General features: G+C 34.5%; 1 protein-coding gene across 1 annotated transcript; it reads left to right on the top strand.

The window, feature by feature from the left end:
• The first annotated feature begins 222 nt into the window (after positions 1-222).
• On the top strand, positions 223-1,254 carry LOC115963116 (thaumatin-like protein 1). The gene is made up of 2 exons (XM_031082010.1): positions 223-308; positions 514-1,254. The coding sequence occupies exons 1-2, from the start codon at positions 257-259 to the stop codon at positions 1,188-1,190; spliced, it is 729 nt and encodes a 242-aa protein (XP_030937870.1). The 5' UTR covers positions 223-256; the 3' UTR covers positions 1,191-1,254.
• The last annotated feature ends 14,718 nt before the right edge of the window (positions 1,255-15,972 follow it).

Below are 15,972 nucleotides of genomic sequence, written 5' to 3'. Positions count from 1 at the left end.
TATATGGAGAGTAAGTATGAAAATGGTAAAATTGCAGAATTAATCTCATCCACTCCAGAATTTACCAGCTTGATTACCTAATCAGCCAAAATCAAATGAGAAGAAATCTTTTTTTTTTATAGAAAAAAATGAGTAGAAATCAAAACAAGATTTGCTACTATCTTTTTGTCATGCGATCAGGGCCTATATAATCTTAGTTCCCTCATTTTAAATCTTGCATTCACAAAACACAAAAATTATTATAAAATCAAATCAAATGGAAATCCAAGCACTTCTAGGCCTTAGCTTGGCATTCCTCTTCTTTTCTGGTCAAAATTCTCATTTCCTTTCTCTGTTTCTCTTTGAGTTTTCTTTTTTCTATTTATTTATGCTAATTCACTTTTTCTTCGTGAAATATTATTGTATTCCTTTTTGTACACCCTCTCCTTATAAACTAGTTTTCAAAAGTAAGTTCTACCAATGAGTTTGTAACAATAAAGAATTAAATTTAATACTCTTTACTTATATGTGTAGGGGCTCACTCAGTGACAATCACATTAACAAACAAGTGCTCCTACACAGTATGGCCAGGAACCCTAACTGGTGGTGGAGGGGCACAATTATCATCAACTGGTTTTGAGCTAGACACCGGAGCTTCAACAACCCTTGATGTTCCTGCTACATGGTCGGGCCGAATTTTTGGTCGAACTCAATGCTCCACTGATAGTACCGGCAAGTTCTCTTGTTTAACAGCCGACTGTGCCTCTGGCCAGGTTGCATGCAATGGCGCAGGTGCCATCCCACCAGCATCACTCGTAGAATTCACTTTATCCGGCTCTGGAGGAAATGATTTCTATGATGTTAGCCTCGTAGATGGGTTCAACTTGCCTTTATCAATAACCCCACAAGGCGCAGCCAGTTGCCAAAGTACGAGCTGCCCGGGGAATGTAAACAGTGTATGCCCGTCAGAGCTAGCCATGACAGGACCTGATGGCAGCGTGATTGCTTGCAAGAGTGCATGTTTGGCTTTGAATCAGCCACAATACTGTTGCACTGGCGCTTTTGGCACCCCGGCTACATGTCCACCTACCAACTATTCCATGATTTTCAAGAACCAGTGCCCTCAGGCTTATAGTTATGCCTATGATGATAAAACTAGCACATTTACGTGCCCTACTGGAGCTAATTATCTTATTACATTCTGTCCTTAAGCTGGAAGCTAAGGGATAATTCCTTGTACACTAATTGACAAGAAATAAAATCCTGATTTTTTTTTTTTTTTTTTTGGTAATAAAATGAGTAATACTACGGACACAACCTGAGATGATCACAGTATTGGCTAATAATGGATTGTTAAACGTATTGAAGTATTTCACTCATCTTTGAAAACAGGATATGGTTTAAATCCTGATATTAAAGGCTTTAACATTCTTCAAAATTTTGATTAGCTTCAACCGTACTGATTTGCAATGGAATGTTTCTACCTGATGAAAGAAGTTGGATGTGAATTGAACCAGACAAGTCATCCTTTTAAATAATAACTGGCTTAGAACCAAATGGAGAAACAAAATTTTCAGCTATGGTAAGGCAAGACGCTCAAATGTATTATGGTGAATATCTCAAGTTTGTTGAGGAGGAAGAGATTGTGGTGAGCAATAATTGACTTTGTAGGATAAAGTGTACGGTTATGTCCTGTAAAGAGGATGGGCTAAAATCACACTTTTTTACATGAAGGAAAAGTATTACCTACATCTATGGCAAAACCAACTTTTGCTAAATTACCAATTCTTCAAATGTTTAAATTATTAGAAAATTATGAATTATAGTCACTTAACCATAATTTTAACACTCTCCATGAGCTCAAACTCTTTTTTAATAGGTGGAGCCTAACACGTGCAATTTTTAACATTTTAAATGGGAGTTAGAGCACAGACAAGAATAAATTACCAATTCTTTCAAAAGTTTAAATTATTAGGAAATTGCGAGCTTAATCACTTAAACATAATTCTAACTGCTCTCATCTATAAAACCTTTTGGAGAGGCATTGAAGTTTCACAAAAAGGACGGGCCAGATTGGCATTAATCACTCTTTATTTTTTACTAAGAGAATCAATCACTTAATACATGCTTAACAACTATATGCTAGAATAAGGAGAAGCTGTTATCTTACTTCCATTGAAACAATACAAACTATGAGTTATTTATTTAATATCCATTTTGATAATGGTTCCTGCTATTTACATGTGCCATTTATGGCTATCCCCTATTGTCATGACCAATAAGAGAGATGGGAGTTTCTTAAATAGTTTGCCTTGTATGGAATGGGTTGTGTATTGGAGGTTGTGATAATTACAAAAATGAGCATTTAGCTGGGAGCTTATGTCACGCCCCAAACCCCAAACAGTCCAAAGCATGAGAAAGATGTCTCAAGCACCTGTAGATTTTTCTTTTTTGACAATCCAATCCACATAAATCATATCAAGTATCAATATTAAGGATTATCATAATAATTCCATTGAATATACTCTCAAAGTAAGTCAAAGCTCTAAGTAATAATTACAAAGACCTTTAGCCACAAAAAGAATAGAGGTCTAAATAAATAATTACATATCATCAGCCTGTCCTATCAATGGGAATAACGTCACAACCACTATAATATACAAAAGAATGAGTCAAGCCTATTCTAAGATGTACATCATCTAATATCTCCATCAACAGTTAGTCTAACTACTGCTAGCCACCAAAAAGTTGTCTCAAAATGATAGTTGTCTATTTTAAAAAAGTTTGTAAAATAATGGAATGAAACAGAACCCAGTAAGTAGCATATTTAATGGGGGTGGGGGAAATGTAAGTTTCATGATAATGAACATTTTACAGACATGCTAAAATTTGGGAATTTCATTTGAATTCTGCAAAATAAATTTCCTTAACATCATGACAAGAATGATAGACATATTGTAGCACCAAGCTTCTCAAAGTAACTATGAAACTATATATTATTCATTGTGAGCCATAAAATATCCAATACCATTTCAAATCCAAAAACCTCACCCAAGGCCACATGACAAGGTCATCACATAGACAAATCGTCACACAGACAGGGTAATCACCAATATCATGGCACAATGACAAAACTATGTCAAAAGCTCATAAGTTAATGTATTTGAAATACATAGTTCACTTCCAAGTAATTTCATAAAATATTTCAATAACCAAATAGCCACAATATTCTCAAAGTCCTCTAAACTATTTCTTGTCATAAATATTTTGCATAAATTTCCCAAATAATACAAGCTAAGATAAAGCATTTTTAGAATTTGCAAATAATGCAATAAATTCATAAAATCCATTCCCAAGAATTTTGTAAAAGATGCTTATCTTTTCCATGCTAACAAATCATGCATTTCCCCATATACATCACCAAATATGATGCCCTTTTCACAGATAATCACATGCATTAAAAATTACAACATAAAGCTTTCTAGGAAAATATAGTTTCCATAAACGATTTCCCAAAATGTGTTTAACCCAAAAACAATGCTTTATGCAACATGGTTATTTTCAAAAATATCCCATTAAAAAACTACTTACCTTGCAACCCTTAAAAAGCTTAACTCTCCAAGCTCCAAATGAGATTAGCTAGAACCTAAACAATATAAGGCAACCCCATCACAATAAGCATAAAACTTGAAATTGTATCTAGCTACCTATTAGAAATTGCTAACCAAGAAATTAATTAGGCAAGCCTAGCATTTAACCTCACAAATAATGTATTCCACTTCTAAAGTTTTTCAATAATTTCATTACAAGCATAGACTCCAACTTATCATCATGTCATTCCAAGCTTACCTTTACCATAAGAGATCCTAACACTTTATGAATTTCTTCTTCAATATACATGTCATTTTCAAGAGACCCACAAAACAACAACATATATAACAATATCCACCATTACAAACCCCAAATGTAAATCCTCCACTAGCTCCAAATACACAATAAAAATTAAATTCATCAACTATTTCACATTAGAAAGCCAAACTCCCAAATCTTCACCACTTAGCTAACCACTATTGCAAAAATCATAAACCCCCTCATCAAATACCAAAACCCATACATAAAACACATAAATATCACTTCTAATGCTCATAAATCACATGGGTATTATTATTAAAGCTTAGATGAATATAACCTCAAGCAAAAGCATATAAATCAATAAAAAGATTAGAAATTTTTACTTCAAATAGTAGAGGTGAGTGAGCCTTACCGTTTTCCTATGGAGTTTTCCGGCAATCTTGCAGGGAAAAGATGGTGAAGGTGATGAGAAGTGAAGGTGCTGGTGGGAGTGAGGGAGTGTGAGAGAGATGTGTTTGTATTGTGTGAAAAAAATAAATAAAAAATAAAAAATAAAGAAGAAGAAGAAGAAGAATATGGTGGAAAAGAGTGATAGCCGGTCAAAGAGGGAGGGAGATATTTGTGAATGTGTTGTGAGGAAATAAGGGGTAGGTGGGTCACACGTGTGGCTCCTTAAACAACATCTGACTTCCCTCAACCCCCCCCCCCCCCCTTTTTTTTCCGTCGTGATCTGGGCTGGGGCGTTACAGCTTAAGTTGCCTATATCCATGCATGTTAATTCCGTTACTGTTTCAATTAGGGGAAAACAGCCAGTGACTTTTACCTTTTCATTTATACTTGGAATTTCTTCCAAAGAATGCATAATTTGGAACAACATTTGTTACCTTATTTCCATTTCTTGTGTCTGCAATAATTAGTTACGTAAATACCATGTTTGAGCACTCTCTTGTAGGTGAGAAGTGAGATTGCTTACTTAATAATACCTTTCTCTATCGCGAATATATAATAGAAAATTATTGTAAGGTAGCATCAAGAATTATAGCACAACTTCCGAAAAATAAACATCCATCCATTGTTAGGATTAGTGCCCTAAAATCTTATTATATGATGCTGTGTATGATATTATGTATAACATTATGTTATAAATAATGAAGGTGTTTTACTATTTAAAATAATGGTAACATGAATATTTGGACATTATCATATAGTCTTCGAGATGCATAGTATGTGATTTATATCATTAGTCACAGAAAATATAAATCACAAGTTTTTGTAAACTCAAAACCTTAGTTCGTAGTTGGTTTGTCTTGATCATGGAAATGAAGACTTCTAGTTAATATGTTGATGTGTCTTGATTGTATAAGACATATTGAATTGGACAGCTGTGAGATTAATTATTTTATTAACAATTGTCAACTGAATAATAAATCTCACGACTTTAATTTACATAAATTCTCATTTCTAAGAGGATAGTTAACCCAATCGTGAAATGTAGGTTGTTTTGATATATCAGGAGTGAGATTTAATTCAACGGTCAAAATCTCAGTATGTTGAGTAACCACACGTAGTGCTAATGAAACACTTATCCTCAAGATGGAATTCGTAGTCTCTTTGTAGAGATATATAATATTCCCTTGAGATAAGTTTAGTGAGTTTGGTTATTCAAAGTGTTAATTATTTTATTAACGACTATCAACTGAATAATAAATCTCACAACTTTAATTTACATAAATTCTCATTCCTAAGAGGATAGTGAATCTGATCATGAAATGTAGGTTGCTTTGATATATTAAGAGTGAGATTTAATTCAACAGTCAAAATCTCAGTATGTTAAGCAGCCACACGTAGTACTAAAGGAACACTTCTCCTCAAGATAGAATTCGTAGTCTCTTTGTAGAGATATATAATATTCTCTTGAGATAAGTTTAGTAGATTTGGTTATTCAAAGTGTTAGGCCTAACCACTTTAGTAAAGAGTTACTAAAGTTTATATTTTATGAAATTTGATTTCATAAATATATATATGAATAACTTAAAGGATTAAGCCGGGTACTCAATGATCAAGAGGTAGTAATTTTCAAAGTGGTAGTTATATATTATGACTTTGTATTACTACAAATATTTTAATGGAGGGGTTAATTGTTTTGATAATAAAGTCTTGAGATTTAATTTTATTAATAAAGCCTAGAGTATAATTATATTTATATAGTGGTATTAAATATAATTAATTTTAACTTTGGGTTTATCAAGAGTTGATAGATAAGCCCGAAGTCTATTGGAGTTAGAATTTTATTTGTCCCTTTAGTCCCATCCCAAACCACACACTAAAACCCAATTGGACTGGCCAAAAGACTAGCCCAATTACATAATAAGTTGTTTATTTAATGAGTTATTAAATAAAATAACTGTCTTTTGACAGTTAAAAAAAAACGTATGTACGATTAAAAGAGAAATTTACAGTTTTCTCTAAACACATTCTCTCTTGAACAAGTGCGTACATAACTGATTGAGAGACCATACATCTTGGGGATATGTGGAATTGGGGTGAAGATTGAAGGTCTTCCCAAGTTTGAACTTTTTTTGTTTTGAATTTCACTGCATCAAGGCACGTCTTTTTATTCTTTGTTTCTAAAATTCTAGATATTCCATGTTATCTCCCATGAATGAAGTAAATACTTGTGTTGCTTCCGCTATACATTTTGTATTAGATGTAAAACCAATTTTTCCAACATCCATATAAATTCTAAAATAGCATTTGACCCTTTTTCTTTTCTTTTTTTACTTTTTATAAAATCAAAGCATTTAAATTTTTTTTTTAATCTCATGAGAGTTTTCTACATAAATTCTAGACTCCTCACAAATTTCTACATTATAATTTGTAAGGACTCAATTTATAACGACCCCAAAATGATGTTGGGTTCACACGTTAAGGGCCCAAACAATATAATTTGTAGAGCGTGGGCATGAAAGGTTAGGCCTTAGTCATCGGACGATGGTTAGTCATGGTGTTCATACAGAACTAAACCATGTTCGTTCGAGAAGTCTTTCTCCTTGATACGGCCTGGGAGGCTCTGATTCTTGGCCTTTTTTCCCAACCTCCTTCTCTGGATTGCTTACTTCTCCTTTTATATTAGCCTTTACCCCTCTTCCAACGTCCACGTGTAGGTTCAACTTTTCAGGGCTGATACTTGTTCCATCAGCCCATACCCAAAGTGGTTAGGGGTGGTTGTAAAAGCTAAAAAGCATTGCTCTGTCTGGCGCAGAGTATTTAATTGCAGTAATGACAGCCTTTCCTTTGTCCTTTGTCGCCATATTGTCCAAGGCTCCTTTATCTATCAACGCGGATGTGTTCAACTCTTCCCAAAACTGTTCTTATGCCGTTCTAGCCTTTTCTTTTAGGAGTGCCTTGGGGATGCCAAGGATAAAGTCATCCTCGGCCATGTCTCAAGGCTATTTAGACTTTCACTGTAGGTCCTCGGCTATATCCCTCCTCGGCTCGGGCCTTGGGCCCCAATGTAAAGTGGGTCAGGGTCACAAATTCTCTGGCCTCATAATAGCCCCTCAAAATCCTGCTGCCCGACCTCTTGGTCGGGGAGGAGGGTTTTGGTGATGTCGGGCCATTGTCATGGCTTGCTTAGCTTTGTCCTTCATTAATATCGATGTCTTTTAATTTGCTTGGGAAATGCTCCCGGTCATGAGACATTCCTTTAATTTTACTCACGTCGCGCCTCTGCCGTTTTAGTGTATGAGATGCGTTTTTAATAAGTTCCTTTTACTAGGCGACACCCATCCAACGGTTGTAGACGGCGTTAGGAGTTGAGTGGGAATTATCTCGATTGTAACTTTTCTTGAAAATCTGTACAGATTAAATGTCACTAGACTTGCCTTCCGTATAAGAAGCAAGGCAGGAGGTCACTTCCTTTACATACAGATCCTTCAATCTTTTCAAATTCCTAAACCTCCAGTTGCGTTCAAAGTTTTCATTACCAGTGCAATTCAAGCATTAGTGAGTGATATGTTTTAGGCAAAAGTGGGGGTGAAGGAACCACACCCTCTCCAGAAGCACTAGGTCTCTCCGAGACTCAAGATGGCGCGATCAGGGTAAGGGAGACGGAGATTCAAGACAGTTCTCCCCTTTTGCAAGGCGGGGGTGAAGCCTCCTCTTCCTTCAGCCAAAATCCGAAGCAGATACTGGTCGCACCAGATTTTCGGTGCGACGGCAATGGGGTTTCTCATCATCAGTACCATCTGCTCTCTCTCGAGCGTTGCTAATATAGCACCTGCGTGTTTGGAGTCAGAGCTGATGTGGGGATTGGGCATCCTCACTTCCTCCTCTCCTCCTTCTCTAGTGCCTTCTTTTGCCTCTGCTTCTTCTTCTCTTCCATCACTAAGGACATCCTGGTGTTTCTACTTCTTCTTCTTCTACCTCTTCCCCCCTTTCGTCAAAAAGGGTCATCCTAACACGCCTAGTCGCCATAAGAGCAAAATTTTGAAGGATTTATCGTTCCCTTGTATCTTTTTCATTTTTTGCTTTCTCTTTTTGCCTTTGTAATTAGCTTCTGGTATAGGCTTGCTTAAGCCCTTCATTGTATGCTGTACTATTTCTTGATATTAATAAAAGATGACTTTATCTTAGTCTAAGCATTCTTTCTTTTCTGCAATAGTTATATTGTGAATGGATGTGCTATATGTATTTTTTCTGAACGATACTTAGGGCTAAACCCCTTGTTAACAAAAAACTATTATTTTAAACTTACTGAGACTAACAGGCACAATAATGCCGACCTGAAAAAGGTTATACATATAAGATTAACCAAGATAACAGCTGAACATTCTGTATTGCGTATGAGGCGATCATCTGAGGATGGGTAACCTAAAATGAACTATCCGAGATGGTTGCTATGTACTAGGGTGCTTTACCACATTCCTAACAACATTCATGGCTTTGACCCTTTTTGGTATCCGGCCCGAGGATCGAGGTATGACTGTACCAAGCCTAAATACTCGTTTACATCAGTTCCCTTAGAGCTGGGGATCTGAGAACAGGACGGGATTTCCATTCCATCTAAGACTTAATCCATTTTCTAATGACTAATTTCCCCATAGGTTTGAGTCCGAGAACCATACAACATCTTGGTTCTATCCAAAACTTAGATATTTTCATTAAGTAGTTGGTTTCCCCATAGGTTTGAGTCCGAAGACCATACAATACCTTGGTTCTGTCCAAAGCTTAGATATTTTCATTAAGTAGTTGGTTTCCCCATCGGTTTGAGTCCAAGGATCATACAATACCTTGGTTCTGTCCAAAACTTAGATATTTTCATTAAGTAGTTGGTTTCCCCATAGGTTTGAGTCCAAGGACCATACAAGACCTTGGTTCTGTCCAAAACTTAGATATTTTTATTAAGTTTGGGGGGACCAGCCCCTCGGCCAAGGTGTGGGACGTTGACCTGACGTTGGAAGCCCCAAGAACTGCCCGTGCCACTGGTGCTTTGAAGCGCAGCCCCTAGTGGAACTTTATGTTAGGGCACAACAACGGGCCGTTGGAAGTGGTGGAGGGACTTTCTCGATCCACCGCCTGTGCCAACGCACAAGCCTTTCCCACAGACAACGCCAATTGTAAGGACTTAATTTGTAACAACCCCAAAATGATGTTGGGTTCGTACGTTAAGGGCCCAAACAATATAATTTGTAGAGCGTGAGCTTGAAAGTCTAGGCCTTGGTCATCGGACGATGGTTAGTCATGGTGTTCATATAGAACTAAACCATGTTCACTTGAGAAGTCTTTCTCCTCGATACGGCCTAGGAGGCTCTAGTTATTGGCCTTTTTTCCTAGCCTCCTTATCTGGATTGCTTACTTCTCCTTTTATATTAGCCTTTACCACTCTTCCAACGTCCACATATAGGTTCAACTTTTCAGGGCTGATACTTGTCCCATTAGCCCATACCCAAAGTGGTTGGGGGTGGTTGTAAAAACTGAAAAGTATTGCTCTGTCTGGCGCAGAGTATTTAATTGCAGTAATGGCAGTCTTTCCTTTATCCTTTGTCTCCATATTGTCCAGGGCTCCTTTATCTATCAACGCGGATGTGTTCGGCTCTTCCCAAAACTGTTCTTATGCCGTTCTAGCCCTTTCTTTTAGGAGTGCCTTGGGGATGCCGAGGATAGAGTCATCCTCGGCCATGTCTCAAGGCTATTTGGACTTTCACTGTAGGTCCTCGGCTATATCCCTTCTCGGCTCGGACCTTGGGCCCCAATGTAAAGTGGGTCAGGGTCACAAATCCTCTGGCCCCACATAATTAATTTATAATTTCTTTTGAATTTAATTTATCTAGTTAAAGTTAACGAAACAATTCAATTCAATTCCTCTCTCTCTCATGAAGTCTCTATTTGTGTTTTTTTTTTTTTTTCAATATGGTTTACGGTTATGGAAGAAAATGGATTTCTTTATTTTTCCAGATTTTGGGCAAGAAGGACTTTTTGGGTTTTACAAACTTATTGGTTTTGATTATGTTTGACAATTTTTTGAGTACTTGTTTGTTTTGAAAGAACATAATGATTTTCTTGGGAAATTTTTTAATGTCCAAAAATATTGTAAAGGGAAAAAATGTTTTTTTTTTCTTTTTGTGATTTGTAAATTTTAGAATATTTATTTTAAAATTTTTAAGTTATTTATTATATGTAATAGTTAAATTTATATGTTATAATATAATTGAACAAACTAATGTATGTGCTAGGTTCACTTCACAGCCAACAAGGATTTTTTATTAACAGATGAGATGCTAATCAAATTGAACTTCTAATGTTAGGAGAGCGAATCTAATTAAATTTTGAAACATTAAGGAGTAGAATCAAAATGACCCCAAATTCAAGGGTGTGATTTGTAATTTACTCCTTTGAAATATTTGAAACTTCATATTCAGAATTACTTATTTAAATATTAAAAAATTATAAAAAATTACCAAATTTACTATCACATTGAAATACTATTTTATTTTATCATTTTTTTTATGAATAATATTAGAAATACAAACTTTTTTACAAAAAAATTTATTTAGTTGAAAACCAATAAGAAGTTGTCAATATCAATGGTTTGTAAAAATGTTATAAAATAGTTTGTAGTTATAGCGTTACTTTTTTTTTCTTATTAGTTTTTTATACAAGAAAGTACTGTGTATATACTGAGAAATAGTAGGAGAGATATTTCCAGAGTCTAGCCAAATATCATCACTACTATAAAAACTATTATTGCTCACAAATCTTCCCAATTGTAAAAGAAAATTAATACTAACAAGTAAAAAAGATTAAAACAAAATTAGAAATCAAATTGACACGAAAGACAACTACCCACAAATCAGAAAAAAGAAAAACATTGAAATAACAAATTGCTTGAAATTAAATTCAATTTTTGAAACCAAATCTTCTTGGCTTAACTTCTAGAGTTAAATTTGGATCCCCACCATAAAATAAAATTAAAAACTAAAAAATATCAAACTATCACAAAATACTACTTGTGGTGGGCCAAAATTAGCCATATAGATTTCAACCTTGCACAATAATTTATAGAGATGGAATGCCAATCAACCTTATTTTCCATTTTTTTAACAAGTACATAAAGTGATGTTGGAATGGTTGCTTGATATATATAAGTCGAATAATGATAGGACCACAATTCCCCACAACTTTGTGCCACAACTCGCCACGTGGCAAGTTGTGATTGGAAAGGTGTGATGGTGGGCCATGTGGAGACACACCTTTGACAATCACAACTCGCCACGTGGCGAGGTGTGGCACAAAGTTGTGGAAAATTATGTCTCCCAAGCATTACTCATATAAGTCAAGTAAAGCGAAACAACATGTGTTTGGAATTAATACAACAATGCTCCTCAATTTTAGGCCAAGGTGAAGGTTAACACTTGTTCTTGCACTATAATATTCTCACTCTCTCTCTCTCTTTTCTTCTTTTTAATCCTTGATCCCCTTTCTTATAGAGGCCTCTTTCCTTTATGTAGTCATCCAGGTTGCATCTTGGCCTTCCACTTGGAGGGCCAAAGTTATTCATTCAGATACTTGTCCCATCAAGGCCTTATTAGAAAGTTTCTTTGTTAGGTTATGAGCTGTAATGACACTGTTCAGGGGTCATTCCACCATTAATGTGGCCAGCTAAGTGGGTGTAGAGTATTGAATGTGGAGGTGATGGATGTTTTATCTGTACTCTTCCTTCATCCATTTAATGACAAACCTTCCTTCCTTTCCTCAGTTACGTGTCTAGTGGTCTTCATGGCCAGACCTCAGCCCTTCCAAGAACGTATCAGTATCCTCGGGTTCCTTGGGCACGCCGATCTTCTCAAGTTTTGTGATTGCATTATCATGTTTGCTCTGAGAACTCCTTGACAAAACTTCCCAAGGTGTGCCCCTTTTGTCTCAACCTCTTCCTGCTTATTCTTGTCCTCAGTGTGCATGCTCTTGTCCTCGGTTTCCTGTCCTCCCACACTACTATTCACAAATTCTGTAAAGTAGAAAAACTAAAAGTTAGAGATAAATTTACAATAAATTGCTTCATGAAAATTCAGTCCATGGCCAAAACCTTCTAATTAGGTTGTCGTAGGCTGTTCCTCAAACAAAAAAAAAAAAAAAAAAAAAAAAAGAGGTTGTCATAGGCTTATCTTGGCCAAAACCTTCTAATCCTCATCAAATGGAAAGCACAAGCAATCTTAGCTCTACTACTCCCGCTACTACTTTCCATGTATGTTCATATTATTATTGCTCCACTTCCTTTTCCTATTCTCAAATAATTGGTCAAAATGGGCATTTGCCCCTTTCGCCCAAAAGATATAGCAAAATGCTCATGTTTTGAAATTATCTAGCAAAATGTCCCTGTTTTGAAACTATCTAGCAAAATGTCCCTGTTTTGAAACTCGATTTTTAGAAAATCGAGTTTAAAAAAAAACTCAATTTGATGAAAATCTAGAAATGTGAGAAATTTTACATGGAACTCGAGTTCCTTTTTTTTTTTTATTAAATTTGATTTCACATAACTTGATTTTCTAAAAATTGAGTTTTTCATTGAAACTCAATTTTTAAAATTCGAGTTTAAAATAGGAGCATTTTGCTAGATAATTTCAAAATATGGGCATTTTGCTGGAAAGTTTTAGCGAAAGGGGCAAATGTCCATTTTGGCCCAAATAATTCTATCTTGTTTTTCATAGCACAAAGCTTAGTCTTCAACAAATTCAACCTCATCTCAAACAACTTCTCTTCATCTTTCTCGTAAAGCCAACCCTTCTCCCACCCTACCAAAACCTTCTCAAACTCTTCTACCTTGTTTCTTTTCTCATATTCCTCGGATTTATCAACACCTTCATCTTCTTCTTCATATTCATATTCTTCTTCCTTATTATTATTCTTTTCCTCGTTCACAAAAAGTTTTTTTTTTTTTTTTTTTAATGTATTCCACTGTGGGTTTTGTAATTGTTAAGTATTTCTATTTTCTACCACATCTTCTTGACTTTCAGGCCATGTGTCGACGTTCCCATCAGGCCCATAAGATATTACACAAACTGGGATGTTGCACAATTGTGAGAGTTCATTGGCTTTTTTCATCACAGTAGGTTTCTCTTCTTGTATGATGTTTCTCCGGCTCTTTGACTGTTTTGCGGCTCATGTTGTTCTTGTTCAAACCCCATTGAATTAAGAGCACTAACTAGAAGTCACTACAACAAACATGAGCTTTTTCAACTGTTGAAAATTCACGTATGTATTTTCGAAGTTGGCATAACTGTTGAAATAAGTGGTGAGAAATTCACATATGTATTTCCACAATTGGCATATCTGTTGAAATAGGTGGAAAATAATTGAAGTAAATTTCACATGCCGACTGATTAAACAGGGATAATTTATATCAATAATTGGATGAATGTTGAAAAAAAGAAATTAAATATTTTAATCAACGGGTTATAAATGTTGAAAATAAAAACACAGAGCTTATATAGGTATTTTACTATTAAATATTTTTAATTTTTTATCCCACAATTGCTCTCTCTCTCTCTCTCTCTCTCTCTCTCTCTCTCCTGTTATTTTCTAGGCAACCAAACAAAATCCAATCACTCCTCTCTCTCACAATATATCTTGCTCTCACTCTCGCTCTCATTCTCTCATAGATCTTGGCGGTCAATTTTCCTGTTATTTTCTAGGCAACCAAACAAAATTCAATCACTCTCTCTCTCTTGCTCTCACTCTCTCATAGTTCTTGGTGGTCAATTTTCCTGTTATTTTATAGGCAACCAAACAAATTCTTGACTCAATTTTTCTATTCTCCCTCTAATTAGGTATTTTTTCTATTTCTCTCAATTTCGTTGTTTTAAAAAATTATTTATGATTAGTTTTTTTTTTTAGACTCGAATTTTGGCCATACTTTGTTATTCGCTTGGAAGATTTTGAACTGTTGCAGTTTTTGTTCTTGAATTTGAAATGCTTCGTCAAAATTGAATTTGTGGTTTTGTTTATTGCTTTCAATGTGATTGCAAGTGCATTGGGAGTTCAGCTCAATGAATGGTCAAGGAAGTTCAAATTTCATTATTTGTGGGATTGAAAGCTAGAACGTTTGTGAGTTCAAATTACAAGTGCTTGGTAAGTTCTTCAGCTGAGTGTGAGAAATGCTTCTTTGAGGGGTGCTCTCAAAAAGAGATTTGGGTGCTTAGGGCACCTCTCTTTTGGGTAATTGTGTGGAGTCGCCACTTACTTTTTATACAAAAAAAATAAGAAAAAATAAAATACAATTACATGTCCAAAAATACCTCACATGCATTAATTGATCATACAATTACATCCTGGTAGAATAACTTTACAAGGCTTTGGTCCTACTAAAATCTATGTAAAAATTACAAAGTTTTTATCCCAATTATAATCTACCAAAACAAAAGATAAAACACTAGTCTACTATCCAAAAACCTAAGTTTGGGGACTAGGTTACGGAATAAGAAGGTGTTAGGCACCCATTTCGTCCAGAGGAAGTCTAGTATTCTAGACTCTAAATGACTATTAAATACCCATATTCAAAGTATGAAATGTTATGAAATAGATGCTGTGTCAAATCCTAGATCTAGGGTTAAACTTTTATTCAAGAACCTTAGATTTGCTTTTATTTTGTGTGAAAAAATTTGATGAGAATAGTTAATGAAAAATTTAATTTTGAGTTTCCATAAAAGAAAAAAAAATGGATTTTAAATAAAAATTCAGATCTGATTGAGATTTTTTAATGTGGGAAAAAAACATATTTTTATTTTGAAAACACAAATTTTTTATTGAAAGATGCAGATTTGATTTTGATTAAAAAAAAACAGTCAGATTTTCATTTTTTTTTAAATGCAGATCAGATTTTTTTAAAAAATAGACCAGATTTTTATTTGAAAAAAATGCAGATCAGATTTTTTATTAAAAACAGACCAGATTTTTATTTGAGAAAATGCAGATCAGATTTTTTATTAAAAACAGACCAGATTTTTATGTGAAAAATGCAGATCAGATTTTTTATTAAAAACAGAGCAGATTTTTATTTGAAAAATGCAGATAAGATTTTATTAAAAATAGAGCAGATTTTTATTTGAAAAAATGCAGATCAGATTTTTTTTATTAAAAACAGACAAGATTTTTATTTGGAAAAATGCAGATCAGTTTTTTTATTTATTAAAAACAGAGCAGATTTTATTAAAAACAGAGCAGATTTTTATTTGAAAAAATGCAGATCAGATTTTATTAATAAAATTTAGATCAAACTTTACGAAATAAATTCAGATCTGGTTTTACTTTGAAAAAGAAACAAAGAGGAAAAAAAAAATACAGATCTGACTCTTAATAATAAAAAAAAAAAAAATGAAGAAAACTTGCAAATTTGATTCTAATTTTTTAAAAAATACACAAAGAAAAATTGCAAATCTAAAATTCTAAGCCAAGATTCAACCCTAGATCTAGACATGTGAAAACTTTTGAATGCAAAAGAGAACATGTGATGACATACGAGAAACATGATTATTTAAACACAAAAGAAAACATCATGTCCATGGAAACTAAAACATATATGAAAGCATGTTATGGAAACAAAGTTAGAGTTATATCTGGATGAACTTAATCCTCAAGGAAAGAGTT

The sequence above is a fragment of the Quercus lobata genome, chromosome 10 (genome assembly GCF_001633185.2).
Source record: "Quercus lobata isolate SW786 chromosome 10, ValleyOak3.0 Primary Assembly, whole genome shotgun sequence".
Classification (NCBI taxonomy): Eukaryota; Viridiplantae; Streptophyta; class Magnoliopsida; order Fagales; family Fagaceae; genus Quercus; species Quercus lobata.
Note: the sequence above shows the minus strand (reverse complement) of the source record. Positions and strands in the feature narration are given on the sequence as shown.